This window comes from Gekko japonicus, unplaced genomic scaffold, assembly GCF_001447785.1.
Source record: "Gekko japonicus isolate JY-2015 unplaced genomic scaffold, Gekko_japonicus_V1.1 scaffold2589, whole genome shotgun sequence".
NCBI classification, from domain to species: domain Eukaryota; kingdom Metazoa; phylum Chordata; class Lepidosauria; order Squamata; family Gekkonidae; genus Gekko; species Gekko japonicus.
This window is the reverse complement of record NW_015160915.1, coordinates 154,829-182,142: the sequence shown is the minus strand read 5'-3', so window position 1 is coordinate 182,142 and position 27,314 is coordinate 154,829. Positions and strand designations below refer to the sequence as shown.

Below are 27,314 nucleotides of genomic sequence, written 5' to 3'. Positions count from 1 at the left end.
GACATTTTTATTAACCGTTTCCAGGCCAAAATGCCTCCAGAATATCTCGGAACAAGCCCGAACAGGTATTAAAGAATAGTAGAAGAAGAAGAAGAAGAAGAAGAAGAAGAAGAAGAAGAAGAAGAAGAAGAAGAAGAAGAAGAAGAAGAAGAAGAAGAAGAGATTGGATTTATACCCCGCCCTTCACTTGGAGTCTCAGAGTGGCTTACAAAGTCCTTTCCCTTCCCCTCCCCACAACAGACACCCTGTGAGGTGGGTGGGGCTGAGAGAACTCTGACACAAACTGCTCTTTTTCAAGGACAGCTGTGCCAGAGCTTGTGACTGACCCAAGGTCACATCAGCAGGTGCAAGTGGAGGAGTGGGGAATCAAACCCGGTTCTCCCAGATCAGAGTCCACACACTTAACCACTACACCAATCTGGCTCTCACGTACCACAAGAAACCATGGGATGTCTTAAAGGCAATCCAGAACAATGTTTTGGAAATCCAAATGCAGAAATAGTGTGCACTTATTAACCCGTTCCAGGCCAAAACACCTCCGGAACACCTCGGAACAGTTCCGGGGTGTTCCAGAGGCATTTTGGCCTGGAAAGGGTTAATGAAGGTGCGAGAGCTCCACATTTTCACTTCTAGAATATTTTCCTGGAATTCCTGTGTGACGAAATGGCTGCCGGGCCTTAAAATGGATGCCAGCCTGGTAGTTCCTTACGTTTGGGGGGGTACTCCATAGGGAACAATGGAGCTGCCATACCTCCCTGCCTACACTTCCCAGTAGCCTTGAGGGGAAAAAGCGGGAAAAGAGGGACACACCCCAGGGGCAGGGCCAAGGTGAGAGGGGTTTTTTTGGCTCCTGAGGGGAAAAGAGTCAGTCTCAGCCTGGTCTTCTGCGTGGACGGCAGGTTTCAGTGAGAGCACAGGTGGGCCTCCTGTCACCGGAGACTCCGTGGGCAATCCAGGCCACTACTGACCGTGGTGGGGAGCCAGGAGGGTGGCAGTGCTGGTGGCCAGTCCTGTGGAGGAGGAGGGCTGGAGTTTCTCTCCACAACAGGAGGGGAAACGCAAATCCTGGCCTGAGGCAGCAATCCACTACCAAGGTAGAGAGGGTGTGTGGGTAGGGACAGAGGACTTGCGTTTTTATCCTGTTTATTTTCAGAGCCCCAGTTGTGTTGAAGTGCCTGTGTTTATTTTCTGTGCCCAATATGTATATAGTTAAATAAATCTTCCTTTTTTGAGTTTAAAAAGCCTGGTGTGCCTTAACCACATAGTCCCCCCTGCTTTGCATGTTACCAGGGGCAAAGGGAGGCCAGGGAACACAAACGGGCCTAAATCTGAGGGGTTGCAAACTCTCCAGGGGGCACCCAAAGATCGAGGTTCCCACTTCCCAAGGTGGGGAATTTAGCCAGAGGGGTCTCACTGTCCCTCAAGGAAGGTGGTAACTTAATTCAGTGAGTGGTGGTAGCGTTAATAAAGAAATAGTCCCACCAGGCAGGGTGGGAAGGCCAAACAGGGGCTTGTGAGCCACAGGACAGCACCTCAGTCTCCCAGGGCTGAGGGCGGGTCCCCGTTTTGCCACAGCCTGTAATGCATCTCAATGCTTTTTGCGGTACTATTCTGTGTTTAATGCCCATTCTGGCCCGTTCCTGGGTGTTCCGGAGGCATTTTGGCCCAGAATGGGTTGATAAGTGCACAGTATCTCTGCATTTGGATTTCCACAGTATTGTTCTGGAGTGCCTTTAAGGCATCCCATGGTTTCTTGGGATGCTATTATTTGTGTAATGCCCGTTCTGGCCTGTTCTGAGGTGTTCCAGCGGTGTTTTGGCCCAGAATGGGTTAATAAGTGCACAATATTTCTTTGTTTGGATTTCCAAAATATTGTTCTGGATTGCCTTTAAGGCATCCCACAGTTTCTTGCGGTACTATTGTTTGTTTAATACCTGTTCTGGCCTGTTTTGAGGTGTTCCGGAGGCATTTTGGCCCAGAATGGGTTAATAAGTGCACAATATTTCTTTGTTTGGATTTCCAAAATATTGTTCTGGAGTGCCTTTAACACACCCCATTCTTTCTTGTGGTACTATTGTTTGTCTAATGCCCGTTCTGGCCTGTTCCTAGATGTTCTGGAGGCATTTTGGCTCGGAATGGGTTAATAAGTGTAAGGTATGTTTGCGTTTGGATTTCCAAAATATTGTTCTGGAGTGCCTTTAACACACCCCATTCTTTCTTGTGGTACTATTTGTTTAATGCCCGTTCTGGCCTGTTCTGAGGTGTTCCGGAGTAATTTCAAACTGGAAAGGGTTAATAAAGGTGTGAGAGTTCCACAATTTCAATTCTAGAATATTGCTCTGGAGTGCCTGTAATCCATCCCAGTACTTTTTGCAGTACTATTGTTTGTTTCCTGCCCATTCTGGCCCATTCCAGGGTGTTCTGGAGGCATTTTGACCTGGAAAGGGTTAATAAAGGTGCAAAAGTTCCATATTTTCGGGACAGGGTAAAAGCCGGAATGCGCCAGAACAGGCATTAAACAAAACTCTCTAATCTACACAGTTTTGTCTACCTTGTGGTGTTTTCTCTTCCAACAACTCCCGAACAAAGGGAGGAAGATTTCCCCTCCCCCCAGAAAAACCCCTCCTTCTACGTCTCTGCTGCAGGTACGACCACTAAAGTATTGATCAGCCAATAGTCCGTCTAGAGGTTACCTCATTATGAATAGACCTTCCCCATCTGTGGTGGGAAGATCTTCTCAATACCTTATTGGTTCTAAACTAAGCTTGTTTTTATTAGCATAACCCCTCCATGACCGAATTTATTTATTTATTTGACTTATATCCCGCCGTTCCTCATGGGCTCAGGGCAGTTAACACGAGGCAATTGCCATACATAACAATAAAAACCAGATAAAACAATTGGTTGACGCGCACAAAAATCCAGCAGAAAGTCATTATGTTACTTCCTTTTTTACAGGACTGGGTAAAAGACGGATCTAGATGGGGCCATAGTGGCACAAAAAAGTAGTGGTTATGGATGCATGGAAGGCAGGTGTGGTCAGCTTACTCTTTCATGGGGAAACCGCAAATCATGCAACACTACTTGATTTTTTTTTAATGAAGACTCAATTAGTTGTAATTCTGAGCAGAGAAACGATGCCTAGGGAACAGTCAGCCCCTTGCTACTGGCCATTTTTTCCTCTCAGAGTGTTCCATGAAGTCACACATTACATATATGCAGCGAAGCAACGCTGTGGTCCTCAATCATATGTTCTCCAGCCATACCCCACCTTCTACAAATAAATGGGAGTACATTGCATCAGATTTTGCCAGTACCCACAACTGACTTTATTTGCTTCATTTATATACCACCTTTCTCCCCCAATTTAAGCCAAGGGGCTTATATCCTTCTCCTGTCCTGTATTTTATGCTCACAACAACCCTGCGAGGTAGATTAGGCTAAGAGTGCGTGACTGGCCCAAGGTCACTCAGCGAGCTTCCAGGGCAGAGCGAGGATTTGAACCCGAGTCTCCTAGATCCTAATCCAGCCCTCCAAGCACTACACCATGCGGGCTTTCCAAGACTTGGTGAGCCAAGGGTACAGCACCTAGAACAGGGGTCTCCAACCTTTTTGAGCCTGAGGGCACCTTTGGAATTCTGACATAGCATGGTGGCTGCTGCAACCACAAAACAGCTGCCACAAAACAGCTGCTGCTGGAGGCAAAGCCAGCAAGAAAATTGGTGCCACATCTTACCTTCAGCCACACAGTGAATATCCTTGTACTGTTGGTGGCAGCTGCTGCCAAAGCAACATCTTTAGAAATCTGCACAGCCAATCAAATGTACAACAACCAATCAGAAGCCATGCTGGGCACAATTTGCCACCTGCTCCCACTTTCTAAAAACACTTGGTGGGCACCAGGAAAAGTGCCAGCAGGCACCATAGTGCTCATGGCATCACATTGGAGACTCCCGATTTAGAAATTTGCAGTGACAAAATCTGTTGGCCAAAAAGCTTGCGTTTAAACCTCCATTCATAATTACAAAAAAACTTCCAAAACAACCACCACCGTTTTCCCCAAAATCATTTGAAGCTGAATCAACACGAGGCAGATTTTTATTCTTCATGATTTGGTGATCTCCATCTAGTGGGTTTGATATTCTACATTCACAGATAAGACCATGACAATCTCTGCCTTGGATGTTTTTGCAGCTTGGTGGCATTGGAAGTTTAGGGTTGCCAGGTCTGGGTTGGGAAATACCTGGAGACCTTGAGGGTGGATCCAGGAGAGGGTGAGGTTTGGGGAGGGGAGGGGCCTCAGCAGGGTACAATGCCAGAGAGTTCGTCCACCCTTCAAAGCAGCCATTTTCTCCAGGGCAGCTGACCTGTCAGCTGGAGATCAGTTGTAAAAGCGGGAGATCTCCAGGCCCCACCTGGAGGCTGGCAACCCTCGGGAAGTTCCAGGTGCAATTCTTTACGTTGGAAGCTGGACATGAATGTGATTTCTCATTTTAATACAGTGTCACACTAATGTAGAACCATTTCAGGGGTTCTTTTTGTGGGTCATTCCATGGACATTGGTGTGATCTTACACTGTGTTTTGGTGGAGCCCATTCAAGAATCAGGAGGATCCACTGGGATCAAAGTATTTAATACAGTGTTTGTAGCTTGACAGTGCTCTGTTGATTTTGTGGTTCATTTTGTGCTCATGGACATGATGTGTGATTTGATGGCGAGTTCAGGGTGACCAAACATTACAAGCCTAAGGATCCATAAGGATCTGTGCTTCAAAAGCATGTTTTCACACCATGGCAATGCCACAGTGTTGACATTTGATTTTTATGTTGCAAGCTCTGGCCATAGACAATATATGTGAATGGATGATGAGTATGGGGTGGCCAAGAAAGCCAAGGATGCATGGTTTTGTGGTGCAAGCTCTGCCCATGGACATAAGAACATAAGAGAAGCCAATGTTGGATCAGGCCAATGGCCCATCCAGTCCATGCAGTGGCCAAAAATACCAGGTGCCATCAGGAGGTCCAACAGTGGGGCCAGGACACTAGGAGCCCTCCCACTGTTGCCCCCCAGTGCATCACTTGCCCCAGCCTGAGAATTCTTCTGCTCCATATGCTTATCTAATTCCCTCTTGAAGCCGTCCATGCTTGTAGCTGCCGCCACCTCCTGTGGCAGTGAATTCCATGTGTTAATCACTCTTTGGGTGAAGAAGTACATGTTATGTGAGTTGATAGTGAGTTTGGGGTGACCAATACAAGAACACACAATACAAGAACTTGTGGGCACTCAATGAAATTAAATAAATATTACAAAATAAAGGTGATCTTGTTTAGTTTATCCCTGAACTAACACAGAACAAGCACCTCCAGGGATCGGAGGAGAACTCAAAATGATTGTTGAGGGGAGGGGAAGACACTGGAGCCCTGAATTTCCACTTCTGCTTTTATCTGTGAGGGTTATTTATGACAGTTAATATTCTCCTTTTTAAATAGGCCAAGGTGAAAGGCTCTCTGGGGGGTGGAAAGGTATCATTTTGTTAGTTATGGTGACTGGGAGCCTGTAGAACATTTTATTGAACCAGAAAAGAGGCTTTGGGGCAAGAGATATTTTTGGATAATTTTTAATTTTATTATATAATTAAGGGGTACAGAAACAAAAGGGGGGAAAGGAATAGCAAAAAGTTCATCAAATGGACAAGAGATGTTGAATGTTCTTTATTAATCATCCTGGTCTCATAAACACTGGAAAGGCCTGTGAGGGAGATTTTGAATGCCTTAAGAGAGGAGACTCAGCCAGCCATCACCACACACAGCAAAGAAGGGATGAAGGGTCTCACCACAGAAGGAGGCTCCAGAGAACTCGTAGAGAAGGGCTGCTCTTTCGGCATTGAAAAAGGCCACTCGACCCCCATCATAGTTCACACAGATTCGGATCGATGTGAGCTCCCCCCTCAGGGTCAGGGGAGGGTCAATGCCCTTTACGAAGGCCTTGTACTGGCCCTTCCACCTCCCCACAGCCCAGATCCCTTCCTCAGGAGTCATGGGGACCCTGCCCCTCTCAGGCTTTCTGGACACCCCCACAGCCCACCCCTCCTCAATTCCCACAAGGACTTCCCAGAAATGGCAGCCGGCTGTGAATCCCACACTGCCCAACACAAAGCCATAGTGTTTCTCAGGTTCTTCAGATAGGTCTTGAGTTTCATGTTGCCACCACATTCTTTTCTGATCTCCAGAGAGGACTAGATGGGAACTAGCTGAGGCTAGATCCAGAGTCACCTTTGCTGTTGGAAAGAAATGAGGTGAGGGAAGAGATGTAGAATCAGCTGGGAAATGGATTCACTCCGAGAAGATAAACTAAATACATCAACATATAAGCTCCAACAACTCCTGGGGAAATCCAACCATGGAACAGACCTGTTTCTAAAGTGATTGCTTTGGTTTGTTTCTCTCTTTCTTTTCACTCCATACGTGAGTGGGGCAAATAAGCTGCAGCCCAGGGCAGGCCTCACAAGGAGCTTCTCTCATGCCATTATACATAATCCTGTCCATTTTCAATGCCACATTATGTGTGGAGGCAGGATGATGCAGTGGTCAGGAAAAGGAACTCTGCACGCTTTCAGAGGTACTTTCTTCTCCATAGTCTAAGACTTAACTGAGCCACTGACCTCTGGTACAGCAGGGTGTGTGTGTGTGTGTCAGGTAACCACACAGACCTCATTTATTAATTAGTGATTTTTTTTTAGCTGAGCTGGGTAATCTTGGGAGTGGGTAGTGCTAGAATGGAACGGATGGGGTGTACTCTCAAGGTCGATAATGTCAGCGTGGCCACTTCTTTAAGGCCTGATGTTTGCTAATGTGGAGTGGAAGTCTCTGCTCAACTCTCAAGAGCCAAAACCACACACAATGCAGAATAAGAACTGAAAAGCAGCACAGGAACAAGGAGAAATTGTGCCTTTATATAGTGTTTTCCAAGAATTTCAGTGGATTCTTTCTATTGTTTGCCAGGTATCCCTATCTCTATCAGCCAGCTAAAATGGCCTGTGAACATTCTTGGCGGTGGCAGAGACGGGTGGAAGAGGACGTAAGATGGGGGAGGAGAGCCAGAGCCAGTTGCAGGATGGGAAAGCCAGAGCGAGTGGCGATGAACTGGTCGGGGTGGGATTTCCCCCTCCCCACAAGTCCTGCTAGGTCCCCTCTTCTAGCAACTTAATAACCAAAGTAACCAGGAAGGGAAGCATGGAACTGAAATCCAGAATAAGGCCTGGTCACAATCAATATTCCGTCTAAGCTGTGGAGTCCTGTGGGCAAAAATTCCACTTTGTGAGCTACTGGCATTAAAGTCGTGAGCGAGCGATTTGGCTACTGCATAAATCAGTTTGCTCTGGAGCCATCCTTCCTGAGCTAAGACAAAAATGTGTGACCCGGAGGCTAAAAAACGGTGAGCTAGCTCACACTGACATCTTAGAAGGAACACTGGTCACAATTTAGAGGATTCTCCTATTTCTCAAGACAGGATTGTGAGGTAGAGCTCTCCTGAGTGAGGCCCACAGCCAGTTTCATTCTCTTTTGAAAGAGCTGACAGGGAGACAGTTCATCCTCTCAGCGTTGACCTCCTCCTCTGCCACCATTATGCTAAATGCTTTCAACCAGCAGATTATCTCACATCCATTGAGATCTCCAAATATTGGAGGATCTTTACCCTGGCATGCTTCAGCGTTCTACCCTCAGCCCCCCTGGAAGGCTGACACCATCGTGTTCCATTCCTTTAACGGCTCTGCCCCTGCCATACAAGGAAAGGAGAGCCTATTGGACATGTTCTGCTGCACTGCTCATCACATCATCCAATAATCTCAGTATACAGCTGTCAACTTTACCAGAAAGATCTGAACAACTTTATGCATTCCTCCTCCCTGCAGACTCTTCCCAGGAGATAACTAATAAAGTTTCTGAATTTTGCCTTCAGGCGTGTGGGATACGCAAGCGGTTGACTGAGCCTCCATAATTTTACTTGTCTGTCAGAGAAAGGCGTCATCTCTCTGTCCCTCCCCGCACAATCTGCGCTCACTGCTCTGTGCTTCTTGCATTGCATGTGCCCTCCCTATTTTATTTTTATGTTTCTGTTTTTAATTCTTATTACTATTGCTGACTCGCCGGAGCTGATCTGGTATTGAAATAAACTTTGACTGACTGAGTAGCCTGAAATGGGTGAGAGAGAGAAGTGGGAAGAAGGTGCACAGCCTAGAGAAGTAAGGGAACTCTCCTGGGAGGCGAGCCTGTTCCCTAAGGAGAAACTGTGTCCAGGAAATTCCTGAATAAAGGGGACAGTTGAACTACCCCTCTGAGTTGGAGTCTCCTCTCAAGCAGCCGAGCAGGGCCATGAATGAGTGACCACCATAAAGCCTGTTGTGGCCTCCACAGCACAGTGTCCATTGATGGAAAAAGGATTCTGGACTAGACGGACCTGGGACTGACCCAGTAGGGCTTACAATGTTCTCAGGTTACAAAACTGACACTCAGAATCACTCACTACTTCCCCTTTCCTCTGTCCCACTTTTTATAACTACCCCAATTATGATTCTCATGTTCCTAGGATGGAACACTTGAATGTCAATGGAACACAAACAGAAAACCCCCTAACAAGTCCCTCTCCTTCTTGGGAATTTTGTTCTCTCTCAGGCTTCAAAATTTACCTTCTAGTTTCAGAAATGCCCAATCCAAAGCATCTGGAGAAGCAAAAGGAACAAAGGATAAACATCAAACCATTGTATTGACAGAGTATCTTGTAACAAGAACAGCAATTCCCAAAAGTATTGATGCAGAAACAAATCTGGGAGAATGGGGATCCTCCTTCCTTCCATTTTTCCTTGGAAATACCTACATTTCTCTTATCCTAATGTAATTTTCAACATTCCCAATTGCAGCTTCTGTAGGTTTTAGAAAGCAAAGGTACAGAATATTTGATCTGGAAAGCTAACACTCGTCTTCAGCAGAATTTTGTTCCAGGAATCTGTAGTTCTAGTCTGGGTGTTTTCAAAATACAGTCCACTGCAATTTAAGCCAAAGTAAATTTGGGAATTGACTGAACAGGGGGTGGATGCTAAAAAATGATAATCCCGAATCCCAACAAGATTCAAGCCACAGGAGTCCTTCACACAAGCCAAAGCGATAATTTTGACAGATCCATTTTGGCTACAGTCCTACAGCAAAGGCAGCACACAGAGGAAAGGATCCCATAAGCACATTTGGGAAAACAGTACCACCAGTACCCTGCTTTTGATCCAGTAATTATGAACTTAAAAATATCCCAACCCACCCAGGAGTTGCTTTCCTAAATGTCACAGTTAAATGAGAGAAACCCTGCCCCTGGATCATGCACTGATTTTCAGGGCCACCAGGTTGGTTAAAGATTGCCGAACCCCAGAGGGAACCAAGCCATTGTGGTGTAAACGGTAGCACCCTTTAGGAAATCCCTAGTCAATGTCAGCTATCAGGAAGGAAGGATAGTTTCTCCTCTGTATCATTAAAGTAACCCAGCTTTGATTATGCATCAAGAACAGCTATTGAACTCAAAAGCCCGGATCAATGAATACCACCAATGGTGTAAGTGCAAAAACAGGGCATCAGTTTACATTGTGACTTTCAAATTGCAATTAAAGTCAGGGCAAATGTGTATTTGGTCATTTCAAACCTTCCTCAGCCTCACTAAATCAAGTTATCTCCTCTCCTTTTGAAGACTTCTTCTTTCCCAGTCTCCCTCCTAAATACTACGGCACCCACAGAGTATGGAGATTAAACATGAAGGAAACTGTTTAAACGTTCTAGAAACTTTGTTTCTGAGCTACGATTCCAAAAATACTCTTGAGAATAATTCTCTTTATGCTGAACTAAAATTGCCTTCTTAAGTAGCATTTTTTTTTTAGGATTATTAAAATTGTGTGTGTGTGTGTGTGTGTCCCTAGAAGTCATGGTTGAATTCTGGCGGCCCCTAGGGGCCTGGACATTTTGGAGAGGTGGCTTTGCTATTGCCTGCCTCTGCGTCCCAGTCCTGGTATGCCAAGGAGGCCTCCCATTCAAGTACTTGCCGCGGTTGGCCCTGCATAGCTTCTGAGAACTGACGAGACCAGGCTTGCCTGGGCTATCAAGGTCAGGGCATCTTAACTGGCATTCCTGAGTGAACCCAGACCCCTGATGTAAATGTCTGGCTGATGTGAATGTCCTCTCTGAAATCCCCGCAGCCATTCCACTCTTACCTCTGAACTGCTTCATGGCACTCGCCAGAAAGGGGTTATAATGGCTGTAGCAGACCTGACTTTTCAGCTCAGAAGGGAAAGCCTCTGGAAACCCAGAAAACACCGATCCATTATACTCAGAAAACAACAATTTCACCGTACACCAGACAGACTCTGCATTCTCAAACGACTTCCTCTTCTCATACCTAAAGAGAAACACTGTTAATGGAGCATTCACCCAAACCAGCATTCCTCAGAGGAGCAAAAGAACAAAATGGAAAAAATATGCAGAACTAAGGCAATGAGCGGCTGAAAGTGTAGCTAAATCACAGGCAGGAGAAGAAATGCAGAAGGTGCTTTGGGTAGGCAAGGCTGCCTCACTGCATGCATCAAATGAGACCTTATCAGGAATATGTTTAACTATTTCTTTGATTATATTTAAAACACTTTTATGTTGCCTTTCCACCCAAATTAGAGTCCCCATGGCTGCAATCAACCAAAAACATTGAAGCAAGCTTTAAAATGCAAAACAGCTCAAGAAAAGGTACAAACACCGAAACAGGAAGGAGGGTCCAGTGCAATGTTCCCTCTAAGCTGAGCTAGCTCACAATTTTTTAGCCTCCGGCTCACACATTTTTGTCCTAGCTCAGAAAAGACGGCTCCAGAGCAAGCTTAATTTACGCAGGAGCCCAATCGCTCGCTCACAACTTTAATGCCAGTAGCTCACAAAGCAGAACTTTTGCTCACAAGACCCCACAGCTTAGAGAGAGCATTGGTTCAGTGAGGGAAGGCCAAACAATTCAGCAAAGTTCTTCACAGGCAGGTGCAAGATCATAAGGGAGGGGGGACAGATGGATCTCCCTGGGAAGGAGATACAATAATTTTGTTGCCACAACCGAGAAGGCCCTCTGGACATCCGCTGGTGTCTCCTCCTCACACGACCCCAGTGATGAACGAAGAAACATAATGGGGCACAAATGCCCATGGCTTCACTTCAGTGGCTGCCGCTTGAGGACACGTGCAGATTATATGTTGTTCCGATTTCATGTCTCTGAATTTCTCAGAGCATATGCATCCAATATTTTTTTTTAAAAAATTAAAAACTTTTTAAATTGCATTTTATATACTACAACCTATAGAGATGGGAAAAAGGGAGTCACTATAATGATACAGAAAAAAAAAGAACCTAAAAAGATAAGGCAAGGATCAAATCCTTATATTGCCACCTTCGCTTCCACATCTCAAATGGAATGTCCTTTAGTATTTTAGCTTCTTCATCTTTAACCTTCAAGACCTTCCCAGATGTGGCTTTCAAAACACTGTCTCTAGTGGATCTCTTAGAAAATTTCACATATATTTCTCCAGGTAGTTAATTTTTCTTAATAAAATCTGAATAAGTTCGATAAGGCAAATCTATATCATTTTGTATCACATCTTATTTAAAATCCGTCATTGGTGCGAACGCTTCACTTAAAAGTACTTTCAACTTTTCTCCTTTATGTTCAGGAATGCCTCCTTTTTGCTCAGGAATGCCTTGAAAGCGTAAGACATACATTGATCTTTCCATTTGAAGTTGCAACAGTTGTCCTTTATCTGACATTGTCTCTTTTCCCACTTCCTCCAATTTTTCTTCAATGTCTTTTGTCTTTGTTTCGACTTTCTTGATGGCTCTATCAGTTTGTGTCAGTTGCTTTTGGACTCCATCCAGCTCGATTCCTTGGCTGTCGCCTTGGAAGAGGCTGTTCCCCGCACCCCAGGCTTGGAGTCCCCTACAAGGACTCCTGGGAGGTCCGGACCCATCCGGGACCCCTCCTGTCGGCCGCGTCTCGGCACGTCTCCATCAGGAGTTTGATGGGACGCATCCGAGTCTCAGGTCACCAAAAACCAGAAGCCTTGCATCCAATATTTTTAATGGACTTCTTGGCCTCTTGGTCCCCAGACCTACCTCTTTAATTGGCTCTGCCACCACGTAGGAGAGTTCAGGGAATTAGCAGGGCAGTCGGAAAGCAGAGTGACACCTTTCTAAGGACATGGAAATCAAGGGGCTGGGAAAGGAGTAACTCTGCTGAAGGCTGCCCAGTAATGGGCTGTTCTAAGTCAGCCAAGAATTCCCCTCTCAAAGGAGTCTGTGCTGATGGGTGAGACGGGGGAGAGGATTCCACCTCCCCCTTCGCCTTCTATCTGGTAGAGTGAACTTGACAGAGTCTTCAGAGTGTCACAATAATAACTCAGAATGTGTCTCAAGGCCAGTGAACAAATGATTTAAAAAGTCTTTTCTACGCACATACAAATAAACTAGTAAATGTATTTAGGAGGTGAAACTACAGAATACAAAAATCAAAAGAACAAGACAGTTTCTTACTCCCTAAAATGTAGAAGAGTTCTGGTGTCTCCTTCCTTGGAGAGAGACCATCTTTTCCTCAGCACATAATGGATTTTTCAAGATTCTCAAGGCTTGCTCCTTTTTGCCCATATTCCAAAGAGTCCCTCAGAAGCTGGGGTGCCTCAGATCACTCCAAAAGTGGGGGAGGGGGGGCTCATTCAAACTTCCCACCAAAGGAGGATTTGACCAATAAACTCCTACCCCAGAATAATCAGAGGAACAGTCAGGTGTGACACGTGTGTGTAATGTAAGGCTTTGGACCAGCATTCTGTAAATAAGATCAATGGCATATCATAAATGTAAAGTTAAATTAGAATGGCCCCAGTCACACGGAGGATTTGCTGTGCTAAAAGCACGAATGTCAGGTGGATTTTTGGGGTGCGATCACACCACAACATCTGGGAAGCATAGTGCCCCCGTGGCCAACCCATGGTGTCCCGCCGAAGATGCGCAGTAAAAAAGTACCTTGGAAAGTACACTAGTATCCAGAAAGCATGGGGCAGGGGTGGGCGTCTGATCGTAGGAGCGCTAGTATCCCGTGGCATCTGGCACTCATCCATGCCCGGTTGCAAACCGGATGGTTTTCGTAAGCACATGCGCACAAACGTGAAACGCTTGCTGCGCCGCTTCTTTGCCACGCTCCCGCATCGCTGTGTGATCACCAGCTAACAGCCTAAGTGTGGAGACTTGGGGAACCGTGTGATCAGGCTACCGCACTTTATTTTGCTCCCCCCCCCCAGCATTACCTGGCCCATGTGACCGGGGCCAATGTTAATTAAGCAGTATTGAGTATGCCCCAATGAAATTCAGAAGTATGCCTAGAAATTAGCATGTACAGACCTTCCCAGTGTGTGTTAAATTCCCACTTATCTTATGATCTTATTGACAAAATGCTGGTCTTTTGTTACCATTTCTAATGAGTGATGGCTCCTCAGTTTATGCAGAACTGATTTACAACCATTAACTGGAGCTTCACTTTTTTAGTGTTAGTAGCCACTATTCTTTATAATTTTCTGTAAAAACATTTTTTTGTGTGATTAGTCAGTACGCTGTAATTTTCTCACATCAGTATTTTTTATCAGTTTTAGGACTCTCATACAACCTGCCTGGCCTGAAAAAGATTTTTTATATTGATACATTTACAGTTTTATGTGTGCGTTAGTGTAATTTTGACCATCAATGAAGGTCCTTTGGTTATTTATTTATTATTTTCGATTTATATCCCACCTTGCCTACACAGGCAGGCTCAAGATGGCGTATAACAAGTTAAAATACAATAAACCACAGTGCATAAATGCAATACAATAAAATTTCCACATAAAACAATACACAAATAAAGTTAATATGCATGTTGTAACCATTATCGTGATTCTGTTTTTGGACATGCAACTTCATCTTGTTGCTGTATACTAAGACCTGAGTTTTTAATGGCAGCCTATATACGTTGTTTTTAATCCTAAGATTCTGTGTACTGTACAATAAATCACTGTATTTTATTTTAATTTCTAGTTGCTCAGCCTTTTGGTTCCTGAGTTAATGTTTCCCCCTTTTGTCTTTCTCTGTGCAGAATTTAAAAACAGTGCTTTGACTGTGTGACTGAAGGGAAGCTGCAGCAGCCATTTTGTGGCAGCCATTTTGAGGCAGCCACTTTTTGGCTGTGCCCACCACCCTGTGCCAGAATTTCAAGGGTGCTCACAAATGTAAAAAAAGGTTGGGGACCCTGATCTAGATGAACTACTGGTTTGATTAAGCAAGGCTCTTCTTATGTTATGCTGCTGGAATGCTGGCACCAAGCTAGCTGAAGTCCATCTCTGATTACCTTTCCTCCTCTTCCTGCAGGTACTTCAAGCCTGCGTAGGGCCAGAGGCAAGAGCCCTTGGATGGGTAAGAGACACTTGTCTCACAGCCTGGGACATGCAATGGTCAGCTTGGTGGACTGGGAACAACCTGGATTTGTTATGGAATTTTGGGGTTTGTCTAGTTGTTCTTGTGCTGTAGAATTCTTTTTCTTTTGTGTAAGTCACTTCAGATCTCTTTGGGGAGAAATGCATCCTGAAACACTGAAGCACGTGTGCTGTGTATATAATATAATGTATGAAAGTATTGAGCTTGAGTCTGACAAGGTATTGTAAACCGATCTATCAGAACAAAGGAAGTTCTGGAGGGAAGCAAAATGATTGGTCTTTATGTACTGTATTTGATTGAACCTTAGCTGACATGTGGGCGTGGCTTGCCAAGCCTGGACTGTTTAAAAAGGAGCCTGTTGCTCCATAGTTTGTCTCGTTCTGGTTCTTCTGACTTCATGTTCAATAAAGCTGTTATCACTGTTCACCTGCTGCCTCGAGTCTCGTATCTAACAATTGGCAACGAGGATGGGATTATAGAGCGGGTAGGCAGCCCCACTAAACCGATGCCAGGACGGCGGACGACCGAGAAGCCCCTGAGGAACCTAGGGCGGAAGAACGCGCCCCGGCTGATCAAGCAGCTGCAGCACCTGTGCCAGTGCTGGCACAAAAAGCAGTGATGGCTGTCAACCCAAGGTTCGAGGCATTCGAACCCTTCCTCGAGGACTGGGATTCCTACCTGACCAGGTTTGAGTTCTACCTCCAGGCTAACCAGATCGAGGGTGAGGACCAGCAAAAGGCAATGCTCCTCAGCTCCTGCAGAAGGGCTGTCTTCGACGTCGCTCGGTCACTGGCCGCCCCGGCTGAAATCAAAACCCTGTCCCTGGCTGAACTCAAGCTGAAACTACAGGGGCATTTCGCACAGCAACCTTCGCAGATCGCTTGCCATCACTCATTCTACAAGCGATCCCAGGCCGCGAATGAGATGGTCACTGAGTATGTTTCGACCTTGCGGAAGGCTACACATCCGTGCAACTTCATCAACCTCGAGGAAGCGCTCCTCAACAGACTTGTCTGTGGCATGAGGGACGAGAAGCTACAGCAACGATTGTTCGCACGAACGGCTCTCACCCACGCTGTGGCCTACTCCAAGGCTGTTGCTGCTGAGGCCACTGAGAAAGCAACCTAAGAAGTGCATCAAAACCCTGTCCCAATCCAACAGGGGGACAACAAAGCCGTACACCACGAATCAACGAGCGGGTCCGACGGTGAGCGTGATGATGTCAACCATTCTCGTACTCTGAGGCCCAAGCGGACCCAAGTGAAAACTGCGCCGAGGCGAACCTGTGCCGGATGCGGCGGAGATCACGAGCGGGATCGATGCTGGGTGAAGGACATCATTTGCCGGTCCTGTGACAAGTGAGGCCATTTGGCCAGAGTTTGCAGGGCCAAGAAGAAGAAGACACCATCATTGTCTCCTCGTGCAAGCCCTCGGGTTCAAGGCAAGGACAATGCGAGGTCTACAGATTGCCATCTGACCAACTGCTGCTCCTGCCCTTCGACCATCCTGAGGACCGAATCGCGAGCAAAGAAGAGCAAAGTCTTGCTGAATGGCATACCATGCGAGATGGAGGTCGACTCAGGATCATCAGTGACCGTCATTTCATCTGAAACCTTGCAATGTTTGTTTCCGCAATAGAGCCGTCAGCATTTGCAGCCGAGCACCATCCACCTTTCCGATTTTCAGGGAAGGCGCATCCCTGTGGCCGGTGAAGCCACATCTGAGGTACAATACAAAGGGTTCAAGGAGTCTCTGAGTCTCCTTGTTGCCGAGGGGCGCCGAGCCAATCTGTTGGGCTTAGACTGGTTTGAGGCCCTCGGGATTGCAATAAGTGGTATTAACCAAGTCAATGCAAATAAATTGAATTAACTGCATGTGGAATTTGCAGATGTGTTTGATGGTACTCTGGGAATGTATAGGGGGCCACCTATAACGTTTGACCTAGATCCGGCTGTAGCGCCTATACGGCTTAAGTATCGCAAGGTACCGATTTCTCTAAAACTGCGTATACAGGCCGAGCTGGACAAGCTCATGTCTCAAGGTGTGCTTGCACCAGTGTCACACTCAAAATGGGAGACCCCTATTGTGACACCAGTAAAGCCTGACGGGTCTATCCGAATATGTGCGGATTACAAATGCACACCCAACAAGGCTCTGCAGCAGCACTCTTACCCAGTCCCCATAATTAGTCACGTGCTGGCATCATTAGGGGAGGGTAAAGTCTTCACCAAACTAGATCTGGCTCAGGCCTATCAACAGCTGCCAGTAGACCCCCAGGCCGCCATGGCACAAACCATTGTCACGCACAGGGGGGTGTTCAAAGTGAATTGTTTGCAGTTTGGCGTAAACGTGGCCCCAGGCATATTCCAAGGCCTAATGGAGGGGTTGTTAAAGGACCTTCCCGGGGTGGTCCCCTATTTTGATGACGTGTTGATTGCCGGCCGGTCTGAGGACGAACTGGCAGAACGCCTCAGGTCTGTTTTACGTCGGTTCCAAGAGGCTGGGTTGAAAGTAAAGAGGGCTAAGTGTCATTTAGGAGTACCCAGTGTGGAGTTCTTGGGGTTCCAAATCGACGCTAATGGTGTCCATCCAACTGAGGGAAAGGTATGGACCATCCAAAACGCACTGAAGCCTAGTTCTAAGAAGGAATTGCAATCCTTCTTAGTGTTGGATCCCCAAGCATCGAGAATAAATCCACGTTTTAAGAAAAGCAAAATTTATTTCAAAGCGTTGACGACATACTCAAACACGTTCTTTGTTAGAACTGGGGATACACAGTTAGATCAAGCATAATAAAGGAACTTCAAAGAGATACAGGTCCAATGAATAACTTTCCCGCTGGCGGGCTAATGAAACGGTTGCGCGCCCAGTCCATGGGAACCAGGCAGGATATTAGACATAACACAGGTGCAGTAGTCATGGGAAAAGCAATAGCCAAGCATTACAGCATCTTCTCCCCCACACAACCTCCAGCAGTTATCTTTTGCATTCCAACGCAGGAGCAGGATGATAGAAACCAAGCCGGGTGCAACAGGGAAAGAATATGTACACAGAGGTCACAGAAAACAGAATGGCAGCTTGCTGACATACTGCCCCCCTTAAAATACACTTACAACACACCTCCCGGGCCGGGCGGGAGATCTCCCGGGCTGGGCGGGAGACCTCCCGGTTTGTCCGGGAACCTTCTGTGGAAACTACGGATCAGGTAAGGGGCCCGAATATCCCCTTCTTCCACCCATTCGCGGTGCTGGGGACCGAAATCAACCCATTCGATAAGGTACCAGAGTTTACCACGTTTCACTTTACAATCCAGGATATCAGCGATCTCAAAATGTTCATCCCCTTCCAAAATGACAGGTGGAGGAGGAGTAGTTACAGGTCTCCATGGAGACGGGCCAGGATCCTTCTTTAACAGGCTCATGTGAAATACAGAATGCAAGGCACGTAAATTCTTAGGCAAAACAACATCAACTGCCACATCATTTATGACTTTGCGCACTTTGAAAGGGCCTATGAACTTCCATCCCAATTTCCTGCTAGGCCGCAGCATCTTAATGTTCTTGGTTGAGACATACACAAGATCCCCAGGTTTCAGATCAAACCCCACCACCCTACCCTTGTCTGCCTGGGTCTTGTAAGCAGCCTTGGCTGCGTCAAGTGTTTGGCATAACAGAGGCCATGCTTTTTGCAAGGACATACACCAGGTATCAGCATCCCCCACAGGACGTTGGCCCATCCCCTCCAAGAAAGGGAGGGGGGGGCTGTCGTAACCAGAGACAGCTTTATACGGAGACATGCCTGTGGAGCTATGGACAGTATTATTATAACAATATTCAGCAAGAGGCAATAAGTCACACCAATCATTCTGTTGATAATTAGTAAAACAACGCAAATATTGTTCCAGGGTCTGATTAACTCGTTCCGTCTGTCCGTCAGTCTCGGGATGATACGCGCTGCTGAGTCCTTGTTCCACCCCTAAAATGGAAAGAAGTTCCCTCCAAAATTTAGAAACAAATTGGGTCCCCCTGTCAGAAATTAACTTAGTAGGTAATTGATGAATTTTCACCACGTGAGACATAAACGATTTCGCCAACCTTTGAGCTGTAGGCAAGGAAGGAAAAGGTACAAAATGAGCTTGTTTAGAAAACAAATCAACAACCACCCAAATGACAGTGTTCCCTTTGCTCGCAGGGAGGTCAGTAATAAAATCCATGGATACCACTTCCCATGGTCTCGATGGAGTAGGGAGTGGCTGTAGAAGACCAGGAGGCTTGCCCAATCTGGGTTTAGTCAAGGCACATGTTTGGCAGGACCGAACAAACATCAAGAGGTCTTTGCGCATATGTGGCCACCAGAACTGTCTGCGGATGAGTTGTAGAGATTTAACAAAACTCCAATGCCCTGCCAGTTTCGAACCATGAGCAGACTCCATCACCTCCCTCCTCATTGAAATAGGCACATACAGTTTGTCTCCAGAATAAATCAGACCATCAGGGCTACGGACACAATCAGGCAACGTTGTCAGGGAGGCATCATCCTCAACAGTCAAAGCAGACAGATATTTTTGGACCCAGGCCCCCCCCCCCACAGGGAAAAGGGAAGGCGTAGTCTCATCAGAGTGTGGAATTGCCCGCGCTTGCGCCCTGGTGACCACGGCCCCCCCCAGATGGGAGGGGGAAAAGACAGAGTCCATGATGATCTCACGCTGACTGTCATGTTGTGGGAGGCGTGAAAGCGCGTCAGCCAGGGAATTCGCCGCCCCAGGGAAATGACGAAGAGTGAATCGAAACTTAGCAAAGAAGTCCGCCCAACGAAGTTGCTTAGCGTTGAGAGAACGGGGGGATTTCAGCATCTCCAAATTCTTATGGTCAGTCCAGACTTCAAATGGCAGTTGCGCCCCCTCCAACCACTGCCTCCACGTGGAGAGAGCCAGCCGGATTGCTGACGCCTCCTTTTCCCAAATCCCCCAGTTTCGTTCAGCGTCAGAAAACTTTTTAGACACAAATGCGAGGGGATGTAAACGACCATCCTCCCCCTCCTGCAAAATCGCGGCCCCCATTGCCACATCCGAGGCATCAGTTTGGACAATGAATTTCTTAGTTTCATCAGGGCGCGCCAGCACTGGCTCAGAGGTGAACATCAGTTTAAGTTTCTCAAAAGCCTCTGCGCAAGCAGGGGACCATTTAAGCGGGGCGCCTGGTTTCGTAGCATCAAACCCCTTTCCCTTGGTTTTGAGCAAATCAGTCAGGGGAAGGGCAATTTGAGCGAAATTCTGGATGAAATTTCTGTAAAAATTGGCAAATCCGAGGAACATTTGCAATTGTTTGCGGGTCCTGGGGGGCTCCCAGTCAAGTACAGCTTGAATTTTAGCAGGGTCCATTTCAACCGTCCCCCCAGAGATGCGATAGCCCAAAAAGTCAATGCATGTCTTGTGGAATTCACATTTTGACAGCTTTGCAAACAAGTGGTGTTCATAAAGTCGTTTAAGGACCTTGCGCACCAATTTAATATGCGACGGGAGGTCCTGAGAGTACAGCAACACATCATCAAGGTAAAGGACCACTCCCTTGAATAGAAACTCATGTAGGACCTCATTGATAAGGTTCATGAAGACCCCCGGAGCCCCTTGAAGGCCGAAGGGCATAACGAGGTACTCAAACTGCCCCAAAGGGGTAAGGACGTCCTTCTTCACCCAAAGAGTGATTAACACTTGGAATTCACTGCCACAGGAGGTGGTGGTGGCTACAAGCATGGACGGCTTCAAAAGGGAATTAGATAAGCATATGGAGCAGAGGTCCATCAGTGGCTATTAGCCACAAGGTATAGATAGGGACTCTGGGGCAAGTGATGCTCTGTCATCTTGGTGCTTTGGGGGGTCAACAGTGGGAGGGCTTCTAATGTCCTGGCCCCACTGGTGGACCTCCTGATGGCACTGGTATTTCTGGCCACTGTGTGATACAGAGTGTTGGACTGGATGGGCCACTGGCCTGATCCAACATTGGCATCTCTTATGTTCTTATGTTACCCCACCCTCCCGGCCAAAGCTGGCTCACGGCGGCTCTCATAAAAACAGGTAATTATATTAAAATATCATTGTGGTTAAAACAAGTATAAACAAATATAAAGTCATAATAAAGCACTAGTGGTTTTTAATAGTCATATGATGGTAGCAGCCAGTGTAGATCATTCTCCGCTCGCAGTCAGCTCTCTGTGTTAGTTGGATGTCCCTGCAGGGTTCACTGTTCTTTAAGGCAGTTGATGGCAGTTTTCAGGGTCCAGGGCCCTCTCCCTTTTACCAACCAATGTTGGTGGACCACTCTCTCCCCTTGAGGGCTCAGGGCAGTGAACAACATTTAATTAATTCATTTAGAATCAGACTGAAACAGTTAAAAACAATAAAACCAATACAGTTCAAAACTATTCCAGATGGTACAAAAGGCAAAGGTTTCCCTTGCTCGAAAGCTAGTCGAATTCGACTCTAGGGGGCGGTGCTCCTCTCCGTTTCCAAGCCAAAGAGCCAGCACTGTCCGAAGACGTTTCTGTGGTCATATGTCTGGCATGACTAAATGCTGAGGTGCATGGAATGCTGTTACCTTCCCACCAAAGCGGTACTTGCAATATCTTGCTGTCGAACTGCTAGGTTGGCAGGAGCTGAAACCAGAGACAGAAGCTCACTCCATCATGTGGCACACTTGGGTCTCGAACTGCCGAGCTACTGACCTTCCAGTCTGCAGCTAAGCGTCTTAACCACTGAGCTTGAAGCTAATTTATATCCTATTCCATAGCGGAGAAGAGAAATGGAGGAGGACAGGCTTGATGACAAACCCTTGTTGTCTTCTACCACAGGCCTGGTGGAACATCTGGTGGAACTGCACTAGGCCCTGCAGGGCACGGATGTCATTAGGCAGAGAGTTCCATCAGGCTGGTGCTGAGGCCGAGAAGGACCACTGGGTATCTTTCGGGCAGCATCATACATTATCCTTAAATCCACCTCCTGGACCTGCTGCCACAATCCCAAACACAAACACAAAGCAAGACTCAATTCAGTCAGCTGTGAAGACTATAATGTGCATGGAAACTGTGTGGACAGTGCCCTGACCTGGATAGCCCAGGCAAGCCCAGTCTCATTAAATCTTGGAAGCTAAGCAGGGCCGACCCTGGCAAGTCCTTGGATGGGAGACCTCCAGAGAATACCAGGGCTGGGAGGCTATCAAGCCACTTCTCTGAACTTCCTCCGTGCCCCATTAGGAGTCACCAGAGGTTGCCATGTCTTCCAGGCAAGGGCAGAAACATGCGCACGCACACATACACACACAAATTAAAAAATACAAAAAAAGAAGGAACCTCATGAATAGCAACTGTGTGCCCATGAGTGGCCATTGCTATGTTCTTCCTCCCTTGTTATATAGGCTTTCCTGAAGGCATTGGAGAGACCTCTGTGGAAAACTGGATAGAGGTGGGTTGTATTTATGGCCGCAGAGACACCAAAACTCCTTGCCTAAGGGGAGATGGGTCTACCTCTTCTGTAGCGCAACCCACCTGGTTTGTGTTTGGTTGGCAGCAGTCGGTCCAGAGAGAAGGGTGAAACCTGCTGCTGTGTTGGATCCCCAAGCATCGAGAATAAATCCACGTTTTAAGAAGCATCGAGAATAAATCCACGTTTTAAGAAAAGCAAAATTTATTTCAAAGCGTTGACGACATACTCAAACACGTTCTTTGTTAGAACTGGGGATACACAGTTAGATCAAGCATAATAAAGGAACTTCAAAAAGATACAGGTCCAATGAATAACTTTCCCGCTGGCGGGCTAATGGAACGGTTGCGCGCCCAGTCCATGGGAACCAGGCAGGATATTAGACATAACACAGGTGCAGTAGTCATGGGAAAAGCAATAGCCAAGCATTACAGCATCTTCTCCCCCACACAACCTCCAGCAGTTATCTTTTGCATTCCAACGCAGGAGCAGGATGATAGAAACCAAGCCGGGTGCAACAGGGAAAGAATATGTACACAGAGGTCACAGAAAACAGAATGGCAGGTTGACGACACCCTCATAAGCCGTCAATAGCTGAACCATTGCATTGCCTCCTCAACAAGGGGGCGAAGTGGGAATGGCGCCCTCAGCACGACCAGGCTTTTACCGCCATTAAATCGCTGTTGTCATCCGAGGCGGTCCTTACCCACAATGACGAGGCCAAGCAACTGGGTTTGGCGGCGGACGCATCTCCCTATGGGGTGGGGGCAGTGTTGAGCCATATACTGGCTAACGGCAGGGAGGCACCTATTGCCTATTACTCTCGGATACTGGCCAGGGTGGCCAAGAGGAACTATGCCCAAATTGACAAGGAGGGTTTGGCGCTAGTGGCTGGCGTAAAAAAGTTCCATGACTTTTTGTATGGCAGACTGTTCGTTACGGCCACGGACTACAAACCCTTCCTTGGAATCTTTGCACCGGACCGCCAGACACCCCACGTCTTGTCTGCGTGGATGTTATGATGGATAGTATTTTTATCTGCCTATGACTATGTCCTAGAGCACCGGCCAGGAAAGAACATGGGGCATGCCGACGCCCTCAGCCACTGCCCCCTGCCAGAACTGGACAATGACCCTGCACCGGCTTACAAGGTGATGCCCCTCGGGGAACTGGCCAAACCTCCGGTGCATGCATCGAACATTGCGACCGCCTCCACCCGGGACCCCACTATCGCCAGGGTTCTTAACTGGGTGTGGAGGGGGTGGCTGGTGGGGCGTGTCGATGATTGCTTTAAGCCGTTTGCATCACGGCAAAATGAATTGTCTATGCACTGGGGATGTTTGCTATGGGGCAACAGGGTGGTGGTTCCCCCAAAGCTAAGGGAACAAGTCTTAGAGGCTCTGCACGAATGCCACCCCGGCATCGTGTGCATGAAGGGACTGGCCAGAGGGTATTTCTGGTGGCCAAAGATCAACGCAGACACGTTAACAGTCATTAATGTTTCGCGTAAACTGTTTGCAGTGAACGGGGTGCCAGACACTCTGGTGTCTGACAATTGGACATGCTTCACAGCCATTGAATTCAAAGACTTTTTGGCAGCAAACCTCATTGCCCATAGCACGTCCGCACCATTCCACCCGGCAGCAAACGGGCAAGCCGAAAGAATGGTGCGGACCACAAAGGAGACTTTGGGTCATTTGGTGCAGGGAAACTGGGGCCAGAAAGTGGTGTCTTTCTTACTGCACCAATACATCACGCCGCACTCTGTGACGGGGCGGAGTCTGGCAGAGCTGCTAATGGGCCGACGCCCACATTGCTAGATCGGATGCACTCGGACTTAACATCAGCCAGGCCACCGAACAGTGAGTCCACTGAACAACCCAGGGTGTTTGTTGAAGGTGAAAGTGTATGTGAGGAATTACGGTAGCGGACACAAGTGGTTACCAGGCACAGTAACCCATGTCCTCAGGTCCCCCCATTATACTGTAAAAGTAAATGATGGTTGAGTAAAGAAGCGTCATGTGGATCAGTTGCGCAAACAGTGGGCTGACTCAATCCCTGATTCCCTTCCCCAGGTGGCTGATGTACCTGACTCGGACAGTCAGGTAGAGTCTCCGGACTCCGAATGGGCTGAGGGCTTCCAAGCACTGGAACCCTCAGGCATAGTCGAGGGTGAGCAGAGCCACGACTATGGCAATCGGCCTCGGACACTCAGTCCCGTAAGGAATCAAACTGAGCTCACAGGGAGCCCGAAGCTCTTCCTCCTACCCCACCAACGGTAAATATCAGACAATCCCAACGGGTCAAGCAGCGTCCTGCTTACTTGAAAGATTACGACTGTTCAAGGGTTGTCTCAGGGGGGAGGATTGTTGTGTATGTAATATAATGTATGAAAGTATCGAGCTTGAGTCTGACAAGGTATTGTAAACTGACTTATCAGAACAAAGGAAGTTCTGGAGGGAAGCAAAATGATTGGTCTTTATGTACTGTATTTGATTGGACGTTAGCTGACATGTGGGCGTGGCTTGCCAAGCCTGGACTATTTAAAAAGGAGCCTGTTGCTCCATAGTTTGTCTCGTTCTGGTTCTTCTGACTTCGTGTTCAATAAAGCTGTTATCACTATTCACCTGCTGCCTCGAGTCTCGTATCTAACAACATGGAGTTCTGCATGCTTTCACTTGGAGCCTAAGGGCCAATCGCTTCTCAGGCTGTCTGAGGGTTGACAGTTGCCTGTTCGTGACAGGGAAACTCCCACCCCAAAACACCTGATGAACTGAGCCAAAAATTGAGTGGTGGGGGGTGGAGAGAAGTGAGATTACAGACATAGTGATGTCACTTCTGAATTACCAGCCATACCACTCTAGGAATTTTCTCTAATCTCCACGATTGTTACCGCAGAGATGGGCAAATTCCTAGAGAAGTGTGGGACCTGACTTCCAGGTGATTATGTGGAAGTGACATCACGCCATCAGCGATACTCCCCCTCTCCAGACTCCACCCCTCCCCCAAGAGCTCATTCTCTGTGCCATGTCGACACAAGGCTTGGAACTGGATGTTATCCACAGACTTTGAAAATGACGAAGGGAAATGAATGGGATCCACTTACCTCTTCAAGGTGCCTCTGACATCCTGGAAGGAAGAAAGAGAAAGAAAAGAAAACTCAGTGGCTGCTGTGGACCACAAAAGCGCAAGGGAGTTTTTTTTCTGCAGTGGGCTTATTTGGAAGACTCATGTTTCCTCATCCTCCATTTATCCCCTTTTCATCCTTTTCAATGTCCTCAGCACATTTCTTTTCAAACAATGCAATCCAAGTGTGTTAAGTACACCATCTGGATGGGAAAGGGCACATTTTCGAGGTTCCCCTCACATGAGTACCATTTGCCATCCGTCAGCCCAACAAGGCTGCTGTTTTCCCTGCTGTGCCACTAAAGTTTTTCAACTGCTAATTAATATCATGCAATAGCTTTCATTTTGAGAAAAAGGTCTCTAGCCCTTTTCATTGCAGAGATATAATGGGACGGGCCATGCAACAAAAAGTGCTAGCCACTTCTTTGAAGGAGTTACAGCTGGGTAGTCAGAGGAACTAGCAGACTGTGGCAATACATTGTTATGGGATTGTGCTATGGGGAGATAGCAGCTATCAATTCTTAGAAAGCCCTGCCGTGGCACAGCTGGGGGGGGTGTATTACAGTGGTAATGGCAGCTGATGGAGAAAACTGCACACAAAACTCTCATGTGGAGGCACTGCATTGCCAGAGCAAATGACTCTGCATTCATGGTGGTGATGACAGGCAGGGGAATGGAGAATCTTTGCCAGGTAGTTGAAGGCTACAGAAATCCCTTCAGGCCTACCTCACTTCACTCAAGGACTGGAGATTTGTCTTCTCAGTGTGGCCCTGTTTTCATCAGAAAAAGTTTGCAAACACTCTCCAGTTGAGGATGACTGAATATTTTCTACTAAATCTTACCTGCAGGAGTTCATTCACTGGTTGCTTATGCTTCTCCTCCATCTCCTGGATCAGTCTTTCGAGAGAGGAGAGTTCCTCAGAGAGTCTGGCCAGGTGCTCATCTGTTTTTCTGGCTACCTCCTTCTCCACCTCTTCTATCCGGGCCAGCAGTTCGTTTTCTTGTTCTTCCAGCATCTGGTGTAGTGTTCTGAACTCAGCCACTGTGTCTTGTCTTGTTGATACTGTTCTTTTCTACGGGAAGGAAGGAAGGCAGGAAGGAAGGATCTCCCACAAGTGGGTGGTTCCCACACCTTCACAGCTGGCTAGCGGGGAGAAAAATGGTGTTGACATCGTTCCATGTGTGCCCAAAGATGATGTCAGCGGAGACATCAAGGATGGTCTGGCATCTGGGCAAAACTCTATGGTCTCCAAAGAATAGTTGGGTACACATTTCTAAATGACTACATACACATATGCGAGCATTCCCAAGGGCGATTCCATTCCAGAGCCCAACATGCTGTTCGGTTATCAGTAGTTTTTCCACAGGATCACTTCACCTGTGCAAAATGCAGCAAAGACCAGCACAGGTTGAAGAGGGGATCTTAATCCTACCTTCTCTCAAGTTTTCCCAACAAAACTGCATTGTTTTACCATCTGCATTTTTTGTGTATATCATGCACCAATATGTGTGCGTGTGTGTAATTTTTTTTACCAAAAGAGTGAAGTGATAAATGCTTTAAAAACCCCTCCTCCTACTCCTCCTGATCCAGATTGCAGCTTCTGTGGCTATTGTAAAAGAAAAGAATCTTCATGAAAAGAGGAATACGACATGCAGTTTGGCCCTTAGAATGGCTTCTGATGACTATTTTCTGTGACTCTGTGACAGATATCTATTCTGAGGACTGGGACTACCTTGCAGTTTCGGACTCTTCCTGCATTTGTTTTCTGAGATATTAATCCCAGTTCTTGTTAACTTCAATCGGGGCACTTACAAGCAATTCTCTGCTTTCATCTTCAACGTCTTGTATATATTCCAGAATTTCCTCCCTCTCAGTCCTCAGAGTCTTCATGCACCTGAAGATTTTATCCTGAAGGGGGGAAAAATTAACAGACCTTCTGGATTAGTTCCTGTTTGTTTTGTTTTTAAGGTTTACTATGCATATGCATTAAAAAGTATAACATGAGAGAAAAAGAGAAATGGTTCATTGAAATGACACACTTGGCGCTGTTCCCTGCCCTGCAAGGTCTTGCGTATGAGTGTGTGTGGGCTCAGGTGGGGTGTCACCTGACGCTGCCACCACTCTGGATTTAGGTTCCCTTGAGAAGGCCCAGAGCACCCTCCAAAGACCTTCAGACCTCCCTTTAGGCCGAATAACAGGC

At 47.0% G+C, this 27,314-nt stretch overlaps 1 protein-coding gene across 1 annotated transcript in view; it reads right to left on the bottom strand.

Annotated features, from left to right (window-relative positions):
- Window positions 1–5,771: 5,771 nt before the first annotated feature.
- Window positions 5,772–27,314, bottom strand: part of LOC107121518 (zinc finger protein RFP-like) — a 42,292-nt gene continuing 20,749 nt past the window's right edge. The window contains exons 2-7 of the mRNA XM_015424434.1: window positions 26,927–27,022; window positions 25,956–26,186; window positions 25,094–25,116; window positions 10,247–10,431; window positions 8,687–8,719; window positions 5,772–6,277 (exon numbers count right to left, since the gene is read on the bottom strand). Of these exons, the coding sequence (XP_015279920.1) occupies window positions 5,772–6,277; window positions 8,687–8,719; window positions 10,247–10,431; window positions 25,094–25,116; window positions 25,956–26,186; window positions 26,927–27,022 (1,074 nt within the window). The remainder of the gene's footprint in view (window positions 6,278–8,686; window positions 8,720–10,246; window positions 10,432–25,093; window positions 25,117–25,955; window positions 26,187–26,926; window positions 27,023–27,314) is intronic.